This window comes from Centruroides vittatus, unplaced genomic scaffold, assembly GCF_030686945.1.
Source record: "Centruroides vittatus isolate TY-2023 unplaced genomic scaffold, ASM3068694v2 contig_680, whole genome shotgun sequence".
Taxonomy (NCBI): Eukaryota; Metazoa; Arthropoda; class Arachnida; order Scorpiones; family Buthidae; genus Centruroides; species Centruroides vittatus.
This window is the reverse complement of record NW_027122427.1, coordinates 1,413,526-1,429,121: the sequence shown is the minus strand read 5'-3', so window position 1 is coordinate 1,429,121 and position 15,596 is coordinate 1,413,526. Positions and strand designations below refer to the sequence as shown.

The 15,596-nt window shown below is 27.8% G+C and overlaps 1 protein-coding gene across 5 annotated transcripts in view; it reads right to left on the bottom strand.

The window, feature by feature from the left end:
• Window positions 1-15,596, bottom strand: part of LOC136980141 (citron Rho-interacting kinase-like) — a 115,547-nt gene that overhangs the window by 1,229 nt on the left and 98,722 nt on the right. For 4 of the 5 annotated variants that reach the window (XM_067276181.1, XM_067276182.1, XM_067276179.1 and 1 more), the window contains 14 exons: window positions 13,617-13,757; window positions 11,727-11,840; window positions 11,499-11,655; window positions 11,115-11,414; window positions 10,028-10,229; window positions 7,136-7,387; window positions 6,952-7,057; window positions 6,788-6,865; window positions 6,048-6,195; window positions 5,767-5,981; window positions 3,541-3,649; window positions 3,290-3,421; window positions 3,045-3,125; window positions 2,896-2,974 (listed from right to left, as the gene is read on the bottom strand). In XM_067276181.1, coding sequence (XP_067132282.1) covers window positions 2,896-2,974; window positions 3,045-3,125; window positions 3,290-3,421; window positions 3,541-3,649; window positions 5,767-5,981; window positions 6,048-6,195; window positions 6,788-6,865; window positions 6,952-7,057; window positions 7,136-7,387; window positions 10,028-10,229; window positions 11,115-11,414; window positions 11,499-11,655; window positions 11,727-11,840; window positions 13,617-13,757 — 2,114 coding nt within the window. The remainder of the gene's footprint in view (window positions 1-2,895; window positions 2,975-3,044; window positions 3,126-3,289; window positions 3,422-3,540; window positions 3,650-5,766; window positions 5,982-6,047; window positions 6,196-6,787; window positions 6,866-6,951; window positions 7,058-7,135; window positions 7,388-10,027; window positions 10,230-11,114; window positions 11,415-11,498; window positions 11,656-11,726; window positions 11,841-13,616; window positions 13,758-15,596) is intronic. The other variant, XM_067276183.1, reaches the window with a different exon arrangement.

The following is a 15,596-nucleotide window of genomic DNA, read 5'->3' as shown; positions in this document are numbered from 1 at the left end:
GATACTAAATTTACTTCTAAAGTATAATTTTCATGTTTTTATATTCTTCAATATATTTATTTTGTTTGTACAAAATGCAGAAATAATTTTTAACGATACGATAGCCTCGATTATTATTATAAAAATTTTCATTAGGCTTAAAATCGATGAAAATTCAACACGAAGCGACACGCAACGGAGAAAAATTCAACACAAAGCGACACGCAACGGAGAAAAATTTGAACATCGGACAGGTTAATATATTTTTTCGTACATAGACCGTAATCGGAACAAATCCCTAATCTGAACAACCCCAGTCCCCAATTGATTCCGATTTTTGGTTCTCTACTGTATTCCAGAAATAGGCAACGTGTTTCATTTATTATGGCCTGTTATCTTTTTACACAAACCAAATATTTTTATATTTGGTATTTTTATTTTTCTATAATATATATTTTTTACTGAACCTATATATGTAGGAGTATAAATCAATTTAATGATTTCAAGTTTATTTTTGCAAATTATAATTATTTTATTTTATAAAGTCAATTCTTGCTTAAAAACTAAGATTATGTTAATGAACACACAATTTTAATCTCCCTTTATAATGTTTATTACAAAACAAGTCGAAAGGCCCACTGCAGGCATCGGGGCATACTAAATTACAAATAAAAATAAAAATATATTGAGTATTATACTGTAAAAATATAAAATAATTTATATTGTTAATTTAAATAATAGTTAGGGGTGCCCCTAGTGGCCATTTTTGGCATATCATGACAGAAAGAAAGAGACTGCCCATTTTTTCAGCTTTATATAGTAGATATTAATATCTTGTTTGAAATTTTTAAATTTAATTGTTCATTTTCAATATATATCATTTTTGTTTTTACTAAGATTTAATTTAAACTGAATAAAAGTATTTAAACCTTTATCTTGCATCATAATCTTTAAACTGTTAATGTGGCTAAAACAATGATGATAAAACTTACATAACCTGTGTGTCTTCCCCATGCAAAGCAAATAACTAAACTTACATTGCACATTGTTTACATTTTTTTTGAAGTTATTGCAAATAAACTTTTGTAATTTATTTTTTTCCCAACATATGATATTTATTATTTTATGAATTCTTTAATATAAAATTAAGAGAGAATTTTGAGGGGGAGGGGAACTTAAGATTAAAGTGGCTATTAGACTTAAAAATATAAAAAGTTTATGTACTTTAATATACATACATACAAGAAAGTCATCGGCCGTACACGAAGTGTTTAGCTGGCAGAAAAGAGTTTAAGGGAAAGGAGAGGAGATAGACAGTAGAGAAATGTAGGATCTCTCTGAACAGCATACATAAGGCTACAGTACACTCTGTGTTTGATGTTGGCATACAGTTTTTAGGCTGCAAGGCTGTAGTCCCCCAAAGGATCTAAAAGAAAACCTGAGTGTAGCGAACACAAATAATTGAGTGCTGCCACGAATAGCTAAGTGTGAAAGTTAGTGCCAAGTGGCTGTTAGTAGGAAGACTTATATCTACTTAATACTAATAAAGCTGAATGCGATCGCAAATCTTAATACTACTTAACAGCTAGACAGACAGCACAAAATACTTTAATTATAATGACCCTGTATATTAAAGTTCCACTTTGAAATGTCCATAAAAGGAAAACTACTGGACAGAATGTTATCAAACTTGGTAATAGTTTTCAAAAAGATTGAGAATCACTGCTGTAGTGAGGGAACACTAAACTTTCACATTGTTTTCTGCAGAACACTTACAATACATCAATTTTAAAGCTAGCGTGGCAAACCTTTTTGAAATTAAGTGACCTCGGTCTAGTAGATGACGACATTGGCGTTTGCTAATTACATTCTCAAACAAAAATTATGTTACATTGTATTGATTTTTCTTTTGCAACAATTTTTAATTGTATATTTGTTTTTTTGCGGAACACTTGAAGTGGCTTCACAGAGCACCCTTGTTCTGTGGACCACGAATTGAGAATCACTGGTTTACCGGAAATCATGGAATTTTCGCAAAAAAAAATTCAAAAACTCACTGCTAGTAGGGAATGGCGCTGTATGCAATATTGTTAAGCAAAATAAGACATGAAGACATCGGTTGAAAATGTTTTTAATTGTTTCTAAAACGTGTTACAAAGCATGTTCAATGTGGCATCCATCATTTTCTGAAAGCAAGTTAAATTCCTCCTGATATGCTAAGAGCTACTGTTGAGAACATAGTAATGCAATTTAACTTGTTTTCAGGTAATGGTGGATGCCACGCCAAACATGCTTTGTAACAAGTTTTAGAAACAATTAAAAACATTTTCAACTGATGTCTTCATGTCTTATTTCATTTAACAATATTTCATGCAGCGCCATTCCCCGCTGGTGGTGAGTTTTTGAACTATTTTTTTTTTTTGTGGAAACTAAAATCCCATGACTTCCTGTAAACTATTACTAAGTTTGATAACATTCTGTCCAGTAGTTTTCCTTTTATGGCCATTTCAAAGTGGAACTTTAATTATAATGACCCTGTATAACTACTTTAGATCTTTTTATTAGAATACTGGCAAGTTAATTAGTAACTAGTTTTAATAAAACAAACAATATATTTTTAGCAATGGTAACAGTAGGGAAACATTAACAACCATGTTAATAGACCAACTTCGGATAAACATAACAGATAGCATAGCCGACCATTTTTGATGTTTTACTCTGTTGAATCTTTTCTATCCTGCACTAACATTCTTCTCATGTCTTTTTACATTTACATCAGAACATGGCTGTTAACTCAATTAACAAAACATTCAACTGTTTCCCTAAGCTATTACCATTGTTGAAGATGTATTGTTTTCTTTATCAATTAAGTATATTAATTTGATCTACAAATATTAACCAGAACTAGAAACTTACATTTTTTCATCCTCACTAGAAATCTTTATTACTTCCACAGCATTGAAGTGTGTGATGAATAAATAAGGCTTTTGGAAAGCTAATGAACAAAAAATAAATTGAATTAGTTTATTGAAAATAAAGACTGCTAATAATAAACTTTAACATACAAAATGCAAATGGTAATTTTGTCCATTTTATTTCATCTTCTCTTGTTCTTCTTCCATAACTATCAACAAAGACTCCAAGTTCTGAAAATGCAACAAAAACAAAATATAAATTATATATATATTTATATAAAATTTATATTTCAGTTTACAACCATTGGTTAATAATGATGAATATTTTAGAAAATTTTACAAGTTATTAATTTATATTTTGATGAAACATTCCTCTTAATTACAAAAATACAAACCATGAAAACAAAGTAAATATTCTTCTGGTTTGCCTGAAGGATTAACATTAAAAATGGCAACTGGAAAACTATTTAGTTGTAAAGCTCCATAAATTAAAAATGCAAGGGATGTATCAGTAGGATCTAAAAATTCTAAAATAAAATTTAAACAAAAGAATTGTTGAAATAATTATAAAAAATTGCAATACTAATTTGATATGTATATATGTTGATTTATGGAAAACAAATTTTTTAAAACATTTGTAATTTACCTTCTAAAGAATAATCTTTTAAATCTATTTCATAGAATTTGTCAGCTCCAAGAATTACTGAATTTTTTGTAAACAACATGCAACTACAAGTTTCAGGAAATGACCAATTCTAATAAAAAAAAATTAAATACTAAGATTAAGAGGAATGATTTTTAAAATTTACTTTGCATTAAAAATTAAAAGACATTATTTTTGCACAATCTATTTTAGTCAATTTAACCTTAAAATTAACATGATAGAAAAAAACATTAATATTACATTTCATAAATTTAAATCCTAAATCAAGTTTTGAAAGATTCAGATACTTAAGATATCAAATAGCAGTCGAAGCATAAAATAACTATGTTAATTAACTTTCGAAAATTAATTAATAACTATGCTAATTAATTTTTGAAATGTCTAAGCTTTAGGGTGATACACCATAAAGCTTAGGCATTTCAAAAATTAGATTGTTATGTTAATTGAAAACTCAATGAAATTTCTTCCTAAAATGTTTACATTTGAATAGAAGCAAAAATAATTCATAACATGTCACAGCTATATGTATATATTTGTTTCTTTGCTTTGAGATTTCTGCAGACATTAGATTTAGGTGAATTTAGAGAAAAAAAACACTTTAATATTCTTTTAAAATTAAAAACAAAACTAAATCATATTTACAATTTAGTTCCAAAAATAAAGTGATTGTGTAGTTTAATATTTTTTTTGTATTTTATGAAAGTTATAAACACTATCTTTTGATAATATTACAGCAATTGTTATTTGCTTGTATTTAAGAATTAATGCTATCTAAATAGAATTCAATGCTCAATAACTTTACAAATAGAATCATGACTTAATAAAACCAAGCATCATTGTTCAAAATTTTTAGATTTAAACTATTCAAACTCAAAATTAAGTTTATTGTAAAATTAACAGTATTTGAAAAATTAAAAATTGCTTGGCAATTTCATTTTTCAAAAAAATTACAAGTAAATAAATAATAAGGAATTTAAGTTAATTAAAAGTTTATAGATATGAACTGTTATGAAGACAATTTTTCTATAAGAAAATTTTAATTTAATTAGCAGGTATCAGAATACAAGAATAATAATAATAATTATATTTTATGTAAATTATTTCAGAAATAGTATTAAGAAAGTTTCAATTATAAAAGGTAGTGCAGTAAGTTTAGGTAGTTCACAATGAAAACAATTATTTTCATGATTTAAGAAATCATTGAGTGATGCTTGTTTATGGCATTGCTTATAATATGATACCTATTTGTTTTTTTTTTTTTAAATCAGGATATATAAACATTGTTAACAAGGAACAAAATATAGACATTGTTTTAAGATAATTCTCACGAAAGCATGTACTGTATCTCATCAAAATCAAAACATTTATTATACAATCTAATTTGATTTCTATAGTTATTATTATGTTGGGTTAAGTGAGATATACTCAGTTAACACCGGTAGCTGATTTCTATGCCAGACCGAAGTCAAAACATAGTGACCAAAACAAAAATTAAAGAAGTGTATCAGTGTGTGTGTCTGTATTCAAGAATTTTCTCACAATGTGACATGTATTCAATATAGTGGCCTTCTGTAGTGTGATGTATGTGTTTGTATTCAATTGTAATGTGCCCAGGCTTTTGTGTAGTGTGTGTGATATCACACCTGTAGAGGAAAGAATGACAGGTACAATAAGCACCCTATCCATCCTCCATAGATGCCTTATTTCCTGGGCGAGTTCTGTGTACTTGCTGACTTTTTCAGTGCATGTGTTTTGTACAGTACATTGTAAGTGTTTGGAATGGATATGTCTATAATATACGTGATTTTATTGTGTTTGTCAGAGTGTGATGTCTGGTCTGTTGTGGTATATTGTTTTATCTGTGATTATGGCTCTGTCGTAGTACATTTTGTGTGTGTTGTTTTCCAATACTGTCTGTGGAATGTACTTGTACCATAGTTCATGGATGTCTAATAATTTGTGTTTCTTTGCAAGCTCTTGGTGTATTATATTTGCTACTTGATTATGTCTGTGTAAATAATCTGTCTGTGCCAAGAGCTTGCAACCAGAGGTGATGTGTTGTATAGTTTCTGGCATGATGTGACATTTTCTGCATTTGTCATTTGTGAGTGTTGCATCTTTGAGTATGTATTTTCTGTAGTTTTTAGTATTTATGACCTTATTATTATTATTATTATTATTATTATTATTATTATTAATAGAAAGTACTTTTAATTTCTGAAAAAATTCCATTTGATAATTCCATTTCATTAGATATACTGTCTTTTCAGTTGCTGCACAAACAAAATCTTCTGAAGTTGAAAATAAATGACAACCACTTAAATTTAATATAGGTCTTTGATTCAGTGGTTCATCAAGTCTGCCATTCTCCATGTTCTCTTCTAATTCTTTCAAATCAAACATCCATAATTCTCTTTCTTCCCCTATTTTAATAAATTTATTAAAAAAATAAAAATAAAACAAATTAACATATGTAATAAATTTATTACCTGATATAACAATTATCAGATTAAGCTGATTTATGACTGAAATCTGGTAAACATGATGAAAATTTTCAAGTTTATACTTAACACTTTTCATTGAAAGATCCAATAAGTCTATAACATATAAACCTTCCTTAGCTCCAAGTAATGCTTCCTAAAAAAATTATATTTTTGGAAATATTAAACTTTAAAATGTTTAATGTCTTATTTTATTGTTAATTTGTTAGCTTATAGCCTTTACTATCTTTTTTTTTACACTATTTCAAATAAATATATCAAATAAACATTGACATTTAAAAATCAGTTGAGAATATAATAATTACAATCCATCAAAAGCTGTTTCTAAAAATTTTGTTCAGCATTTGTTGTTTAAACTTTTACTTTGTAAATACTGCAGATGTAAGTTTCCCACTTCTTTTTAAAAATTATTTAAAAACTTTTAATAAGAAAACATGAAAGAAAATGAAGGCAAATGATTTACTTTGCTTGTAATGAATGTTATTTTAACAATAAATATAGATTTTCTGCCACCTGGCTACAACAGTTGAAAAAATGAGTCAACATTCTAACCAACTTTAACATTTATCAATAAAAAAAATATAATTAAACTTATTATGCAACAATTAAACTTCATTAAATAGAGAAACTTTTAAACATAAAAAGAAGATATTTTCAACATTCCACAAAAAATATGTTAAAATGAAAATTGAAGAAAAATATAATGAAAAGTAGAGATTAATAATTACCTGTTCAGACAAAGCACATATTGTATTTATTTCCCACATTTCATTTGTTTGTTTCAAAATACAAAAATCCAAAAGTTGCTGGAAAAAAAAAGAGATAGTTTTATTGTAAAATTCCAGAACATTAATAATTCTATTTAGTAATAAAATGAAAAACAAAAACTTACAGATTGAACACTATCCGTTTCATCTTTATTACTTTGTACAATTGCTTCTAGTGCAGATACCCATAATTGTTTATCAGGAAAACTGAGTGTCATGATATAATGGCTCCTGGGGAAAAAATAGGGATGAATTAAAATGTATTTTAAATTTAAATCTCTTTTTTAAAAAAAATTAATTTAAGATTACTGTTTTGGCCAACAAGTAGTGTGTGGTGTAAACTCCACTTTTAAAACATATGGAAGATCTGATTTAGCTGTTGTAATTAATTCAGTTGCAGAAACAGCACTTTTTATGGTTATTTCTCCATTAGAAGGACATAATTCAATTTCTTTTGTTGTAGATGACAAAGATGCACCTTCATTATCTCCCTTATCAAATATATAAATTTTAGTTCCTTCTAAACAAGCATAATGCCTCTCCCAACCTTGTTTTCCATCTCTGTTTTAAATAAAAAGTTTATTTGATAAAATAAATGCATAACGTATCACAATCATTTCATAATTATTATTCTTATTATTCAATTACTATTAAGTTTACTGGTAAAGTCAAAATAAAAAGAAGCAATGTGTTACTAGAATTCTCTGCTTATAAATTATAAATATGAACATCTTTTTATGACACTTTAAATTATTTAATGTTATTAAGTGTAACAGTAATCAACCTACAAACATGGATTATTTTGAATATTTTATATAAAAAAAATGTTTTCAACAACTTTTCTTAGTGAAAAGGTGCTGAAAACATCATGTAAACATTAGCATCCATGTTTTTAGTCCAAGCAAATTAGCAAATCATTTATATAATTTATCTAATAATTATAATGCAATGGCATTGCAATTGTAATACATAATTATATGGTAAATTCTATATGAAAATTTAAAAGTTTACTCATATAGGATTTAGTGTACATCTCTCAAACATTGGATTAAGTATATATATAGTTATTTCATTTGAAGAACTGTTTATTTCTGGTGAACCCTATAGTTTTATGAGAACAACAAACCAACTATTAGTGATCACGAAAACAAAATACAATATTTTTTGATTCTCAATTCAATCAACTCTAAGATAAAAATTCAAATTCACTGTGAAAGATTCCCCCCTAGAGAAAAATCTTAAGATGATTAATTTTATTAAGTTTTGTTAAGTAACAAGAAGACAGAAAATACAAGTTCTATGAAACAGATAGTGTCCGATAGCTCTATTTCTATGCTCTTTTGTATATAAAATAACTATTTGTTTTAATGCCTCATCATAATGCTATCTTAAAGGTATTTTAATTATTATAAAGGAATTTAAATAAGACATTCATTTCCAGCAATGCTCATTTGAACTGTGATTATTGAGCTGTATTGTCAAAAAAGTCTTATTGATACATAACACCTAACATAACACACTAGAAATGACTTAGTATTGTTTTTGGACTGCAAACATAAGATGTCATCATCTGTAAGAAGTATTTTATTTTGAATGAGCATTTATTTATTATAACATGGTCACAATGCTGGGCTGCAATTTTTAATCATATTTTTAATTTATTTAATTCAAAATATATGCTCTCCACCTCAAATTAGTAGTATCTTGCCCCTGTACATCATATTTTTCCATTAGCAATTGAGTTGTGCTAATTATCTATTAATTGCTTTCAGGAAAAGTTTTGAAATGAAATAACATGATTTCTGCTTTGCATTGGAAGTTCTTATATAGTTAATCGATGCCTCTTGCTTGAGGTTTCCATATCTGGTCTCGATTTCATCTAACTTGCTTCATTATCAAGATTAAGAAAAGACAGATGGACAACAATGAGAATTACTAGGTCTACTTTTATTCAAATTGCATCGCAACAAGTATAAGATATTTTTTAAAATTTATTTAACTTGAGAAAATATACTAATTAAAACATTCAATTATTACATATTATTTTCAGATAACCTAAATGAAGAATTTAAAGTAAATTGAAAAAACTTAAACTTATGTATACACTTGGTCAGTATAAACATAATTTATAGCCATATCTGTAATAGATAAAATTACATGACAAAAAAAAAATCATTATGAATTAGGTAATATTATGAGAGAAAATTTTTTTTATGATAATAATTATAACAAAATATCAGCTAAATAGAATAACTAACAACAGAAAAGTGATACTTGATAACAATATTTTTCCTCAAGCAACTTCAATTTAATAAAATTTCCTTTTTAGAATGTACAAAAATGATTATTCAATTTATAAATGCTCAAAACAGTATTTTGAATCATAAACAACTGATATAGAACCTTCAAATTCAAGAGAAAATTTTATTCCAAATTAGAAAAAAAATTTGTGAAACAGTTATATAATTTTTGACTGAACTGCACATATTACATATATTTAATCAATTAAAACTAGATTTAATTTGAAGCCTTTTAAAAAATATATTTAAGTTACAAAATCAGAAAGTTAGAGAAACAATGAAGCAATCTAGAATACATGATTAATAATATAATAATGACAAATTAACAGAAAACAACAAAAATAAAACACAAACATCTTATGTAAATCAACATTTCACAAGAATTTGTTAAAATCTATGGCAATTATTTAAAAATGAATCAAATTATTAAATATTAAAAAATCTACAATCTATAATTTTGATTTAGACTAATAGCTCATCATAATTGAAAGAAAAACCCAATAAATTGCAATATCTTAACTTTGTAGCATAATCATTATTTTCTTCAATTATTAATTACATAAAACTAATTAAATTTTGCATAAAATTCATCAGTATATGCTGGATAAATTTTTCATCAGTGTTTGAAAGATGTGTAACATATTAAAGAGACAAACTTAATATCAAATGTAAAAATTATAGCTTACCTTTTAATACATTCATTTAGAAGTAAAATGCACATTTTATATTTGTGGTTTAAACACAGAAATAGCAATTATAAGCATTTATTTATACATCAATTAATACGAATTAAAAATAGCGGTAATATAATTCAGTCTTAAATTATACAGTAAAATGCTTTCAAATAGTATTTTTAAAATAAGATAGATTCATAAAATATAGTTACAAAAAAATAACAAACCTTGGTACTTTTATCCAGCCTTCTATTTTATTTGTATCAGAACTAAGCGATTCATCTGAATCCATAGTCTTCATAGCTTTCAAATAATTTGCTTTATCTTTTTTCTGAAGACTGTGAGTAAAATGTTCTACATATCCTGGAGGAATTCCACACGTATTAGGTAATGAACTTGCACATTTAGGATGGCAAACAATTTCACATTCTACAGGAAAGAGTAAAATATTTAATATCATTTATGAACATTGTTAGTTTAACCAATACCTCAAATTATTTTGAAATTAGAATAATAATTAAAGTTTATGTAAACTAAAATACTTATAAATTAATTACAGTAAATGTAAAATGTACAGAATTTCTGAAAATTATCTGTAAACTTATAATAGACAATCAACAAGTGTAAAAATAGCCATGTTGTGTCAATTTACAGAAAAACTTCAGTTTTATCTGTAAAAATATTTTTGTAATCAGAATTTTTTTTCAATAAATCAACAGTGACCTCTAATCCTATCTGGACATGTTGAAACACTAGCTTCAACTGAAAGAACTGCATCCATTCATCATTTTCAACAAGATGGCACGGCACAGCACTGCATTGGGCCTTGAGTATATGTAATGAGAGCTTTGTGACTGGGCCTTGATATGGAAATGCTGCAGTGTACTGTACATGGCAAGATTTGGAATATTGAATGGATTGTTTGCAAATCACTAATAGTGCACATCAAATGTTTGTAATAGTAATAAAAAAACTTCAGAAAATACAAATTCTAAAAAATGTACATTATTTGTTTAATGTTGCACACCAAGTTTATGGAAGACCTACTCAAGTGTTTGTATGATTTAATTAAAATATTTCAAACTACATAGTAATAAAATGTTCAATTTTGTGTGCTAGCATACAAAATTTTCCCAAATATTGTTGCATGTAAAATTTACGATCTGAGCAAACCTTATTTATCATTGGAGTGTGGAAGTTGATTTTGCCAACCAATACATACAGATAATACCTGTAGTTCATACAAAATGCCAGTCAAGAAGGCTGACTCTGCCCCCATTCTCTCAATCCCTCATGCCAAGATAAATGACTCACCTTGACATTTAGAAGCATGACGACCAAAATGTATAATATCAAGACATGCAACACATTTTCTTCCATGCATGCACAACCAATCTTGAAATCTATGTGGAATGTTATGTCTCATTCTTTCTCCCTGAGGTTTTTTAATGGTGTTAGCAACTTCTTTTGTAACCATTAATGGACTTTCCATATTATTTATTACATCATCTCCACCTGGAGAATGTGTTAAGACAGATAGAACAGCTCGAGAAGAAGGTGATGTCGGTATAGTAAATGTTCCATTAAGTCCTAAGCTTGACTGATTACGATTAACTGTGAAAAAATTTTAAATTCAATTCAAAACGTTTAAATATAAGCAGTGAATCACAAATTTAAAAATAATAAAAATAAATTTACATTCTGTACGACATTCCAAAATCTCACTTCTAGCCTTGTTTAACTGTTCCTGTAAACGACGGCATTTTGAACGCTCTTTTTCCAGCATTGCCTCCAATTCACGATACTGAAGAGGTATTAAGGGAAGATTTTCTTTGCGATTTCCAAATAATTTATGCTGAAAAAGTAAATAATAATAAATTATGATGATGATAATTCTAATTTTAGTTAAAAATAAATGTATTTTACCATTCCTTTACGTTTCTTTTCCATTCCTTCAGCTTTTGTTTGTAAGAAATCTATTAACTTGGTTTGCTGACTAATTGTTTGTTCAAATTTCATTTTTTCATTTTCATAAGAAACCTAAATATAAATTAAAACTTATAAAAACTTAATTGATTTTGAAAAATTATTAGTAATATTTTTAACTGTAAATATTCTAATTTCATATTTGCATGATCAAATAATATTAAAGCATTTCTGCATTTCCGTGGTTTAACTTTTGTAAGAAGTGAATCAAAATTCTGAAAATCTTTTCAACATAGTATGAAAACTGAGTTTCTGATAAAAAACTTTTAAAAATTTACAAGAAAATCATTAAAAAATTTTCACAAGAAATTAATTGAAGAAAACACAGGGTATCTTCATCTTTTCACATCTCAGGAACAATCTTACAGTGGAGTCAATCTCTTATTGCAGGCTCTTGTCCGTCTCAACATGTAAAACATTTGAAATAAATTTTCCTTTGGCAATGGCTAAATTGTAAATTATATATATAAAAACATTAATAAAACTCCAACTCTGTTTGTTCCTGAGGTATAAAAAATAATGAAAAATGAAGAAGAATTTGTTTTTTTCAATTAATTTCTTGGAAAAAATTTAAGATTTTTGTGAGAACCGAGGGGGTTGAGCTGAGAGCTCAACACCGCTTACCAGCAACGGGATGGCGAGTTCCGTCACTGCGTCAATAGATGGTGAGGAATCGAGTGGGAGGGTTAGCGAGGTCAGGATAAGGTGTCGGCCATACTCAAGGATGACATGCATTGAACATAAAACAACATATTTAATAAACAAATAAAATTATACAAAGAGAGTACAGAAGGGAAGATACAATGTAGATTAAATGATTAACAACAATTAATGCAGTCGCGTCGACACTTCTTTGCGGGTTCCGCGGTCTGACTAGATTAGATTTCAATATCAGGAGTTAATATTAGTCTAACTTATAAACTATTCGGGCAGAAAGAGTGTTTCTATATAATCTAGGCAAATATCTCTTTACCTGCGGTGATAAAGTCTTGAGTAGTCCTTTTGGTAAGATGATCGAAGGAGGGCCCGAACGGAATCGTTGGCCTGGAGATTACCTTTGGACGATCGCCCGGAGGCTCAGGTGCGACCCCTTTTTATACGCGTTTTAGTGAGGAACTATCGGAAGGAATTCTGATGCCATGTGGTCTAAGTTTGATTTAGGTTCGGGTGTTGTTTATGTTAATTGTCAGGAATGGAACATTTCAACAAATTGATTACCTTTTTCCATACGATATTGTTACTCAGTTTACCTCATAAAATTGATAAGAACTGTCGAACAAGTGGAATTAATTGCCGGTAGTGACTAAGGTCAAGGGTTATATTGAAACCTTAGTAATAATTGTTAACCCGGATGGTCATTTGATTGGTTTTTATCGGTTACAAGATCGAACGAAATAGGATGTATGTGGGTATGTCCGGGTTGGTCTTCTCTCATCTTTGACCTCCTCATCACCCTCAGTCGTGAAAAAAATTATGCTATTTTGTTAATTAACTCGTTATTTGTAGATCCAAATGAAGGTGGAAATGAATAACTGGTGCAAGACAGCAGGGAGAATGAAAGTGTGAAAGGTCACTCCTCGCTCTCCCACTGTAGGGGACAATTAAAAGAAGGGAAACAATGACTTATCCCAAAGCTTTAAAATTTTCAAGAGAGCTTGAAATCTCACATTTTCTGTAAATTTTTAAAATGTAATCACCCTGGCTATTTACTAGTTTTATTAATGTAAAAACTTTTATGTTCACATCCTCATTAGTAATAGATTTTTCAATATGAAGATCATACTGTTTAAATATATTTCAATTTCTAAATTTAGATTCTGAATAAATTACCTGATTACTTTCCAATTCACTACAAATCTGTTCATAAAGTTCTCTTGTTTCCTCAAGTTTTGAAACTGTTTCTTCTAATTCTTGTGTTAATTTCAAATTACTCATTTTAAATGAAGAAATTTGAGTTATGTGTCTAGCAGCCTAAAAAAACAAACAAAATTTTAAAGAAATAAACTATATGCAAACATTTATTCAAAAAACACTATTATTTTTCATATATCTTATTTTTCATATGCACAAAATATAAATTTTTTTAAAGAAACCGTAAATTATATTCAGTTAAGTAATAAATAAATCCTGATAAAAAAAGTATTAATAAATTTCTACTATATTGTTTTAACTTTTACTAATTTAAATAGTAGAAAATGATTCAATTTCTGAAATAGCTTTTATAAAATTACCAAACTGAAACAGTACAAAATATTAATTATTCATACATTCCGACAAAAACTATAATTTCTACTTATATAATTGGTTTCTTCTCTATATATTTATTTTCTCCCAAAAACCAAATAATTTTGAAGAAAGCTTTTGCATAAAATATTTAAAATATCTTTTTTCATTAGAAGTTCCTAATCACTAGTTTTACCATATTTGTTAGAGATTTCTTGAATTTAAATTTACCTCGGAAAACCTAGAAAAATTTCTGGACAACCAGAAATTTTTCTAGGTTTTCTGAGGTAAATTTTTGATAAATTTTATCAAATTCTAATTACATCATATATAGTAATTTCTAGTTTATTTGAAAAATAGGGAGCAACATTATAAAAAGAATATATTAGTCATTATTTTGGAGTTGAATTAGCAATAAACAGTGTATTAGTGACATTGTTCACATTTCTTGTTTGATCAAGAGAGAAATGTTAAAACAACATTTATGAAGTTTACAGCAAGAATACTATAAAGAAAAGTATGGCTAAATATTGATTTAAGAAATTCAGAAATGGGAAATCAATGCTAAAGATGAATCTCAGACAAGAAGACCTTCAACCATCAACAAGGACCTGTTGAGGGTTACAGCTGAAAATAACTTTAGAATGACTGTACAGGAGCTTGCAAAAGACAAAGTCCTAAAGTCAGTAATTTTTAAAAATTTGAAGAAATTAAGGTATATGAATCACTTAGATGTTTGGGTGCCTCATTAGTTAAGCAAAAGAAATTTATCGAATAGAGTAACAATATGCGGTAGACTGCTGTTTCATCAAAAAAGTTTTATTTTTGAACCACCAACGACATGAGACAAGAAATGGATATTGTACAGTACAATAATATGGTACAAAAAGAAATTGAAGAAAGGTTCATAATCCTAACTAACCAATCCCAAAGCAAATATTTACCAAAACAGATAATGTTGTTTGTTTGGAGGTTACTAAGAAATTACCCATTACAAACTATAGGGAGACAAAAAACAAACTGCGATAAGTACCAATACTGTCAGCAGCTCAGGTGTCCAAAAGAAGCAATTACTCAAAAGTTACCAACATTAAGCAACAGATGGAGAAATCATATTCCACCAAGACAATACATCTAGGATGGACCATGCCCTCAGAACTTTCTGGGGTTCTTTAAACTAACTAGATTCAATCTCAAGTCCTTCACAGTGATAAGCTAATGCTTTACTGCCTTGGCCATCTGAAAGTTGGTTTGCATGAGATACATAAAGTAATATTGATTCTTGACATAGGAGAAAATACTGCTAGTCTGATCTCAGATGCATTTTGCCAATGCTTTTCAAATTAACAACTTGTGGCCAGGTTGTATGTTAAATAGTTCTCTCCGAAATCTTTCTAATATATTATAAATTATGCATTTTCAATTGACTGTTCATTTTAAGAAAGCTCTAAATTTAAATAGATAAAATTTTCTTCACATTAAGTCAAGTTTGACTCTTTAAAGCAGATGAAATTTACAAAAATATTACAGCAATTTAGCCAACAATTTATTCATCATTAGAATAGTTTTATTTCTTATCTGATATTA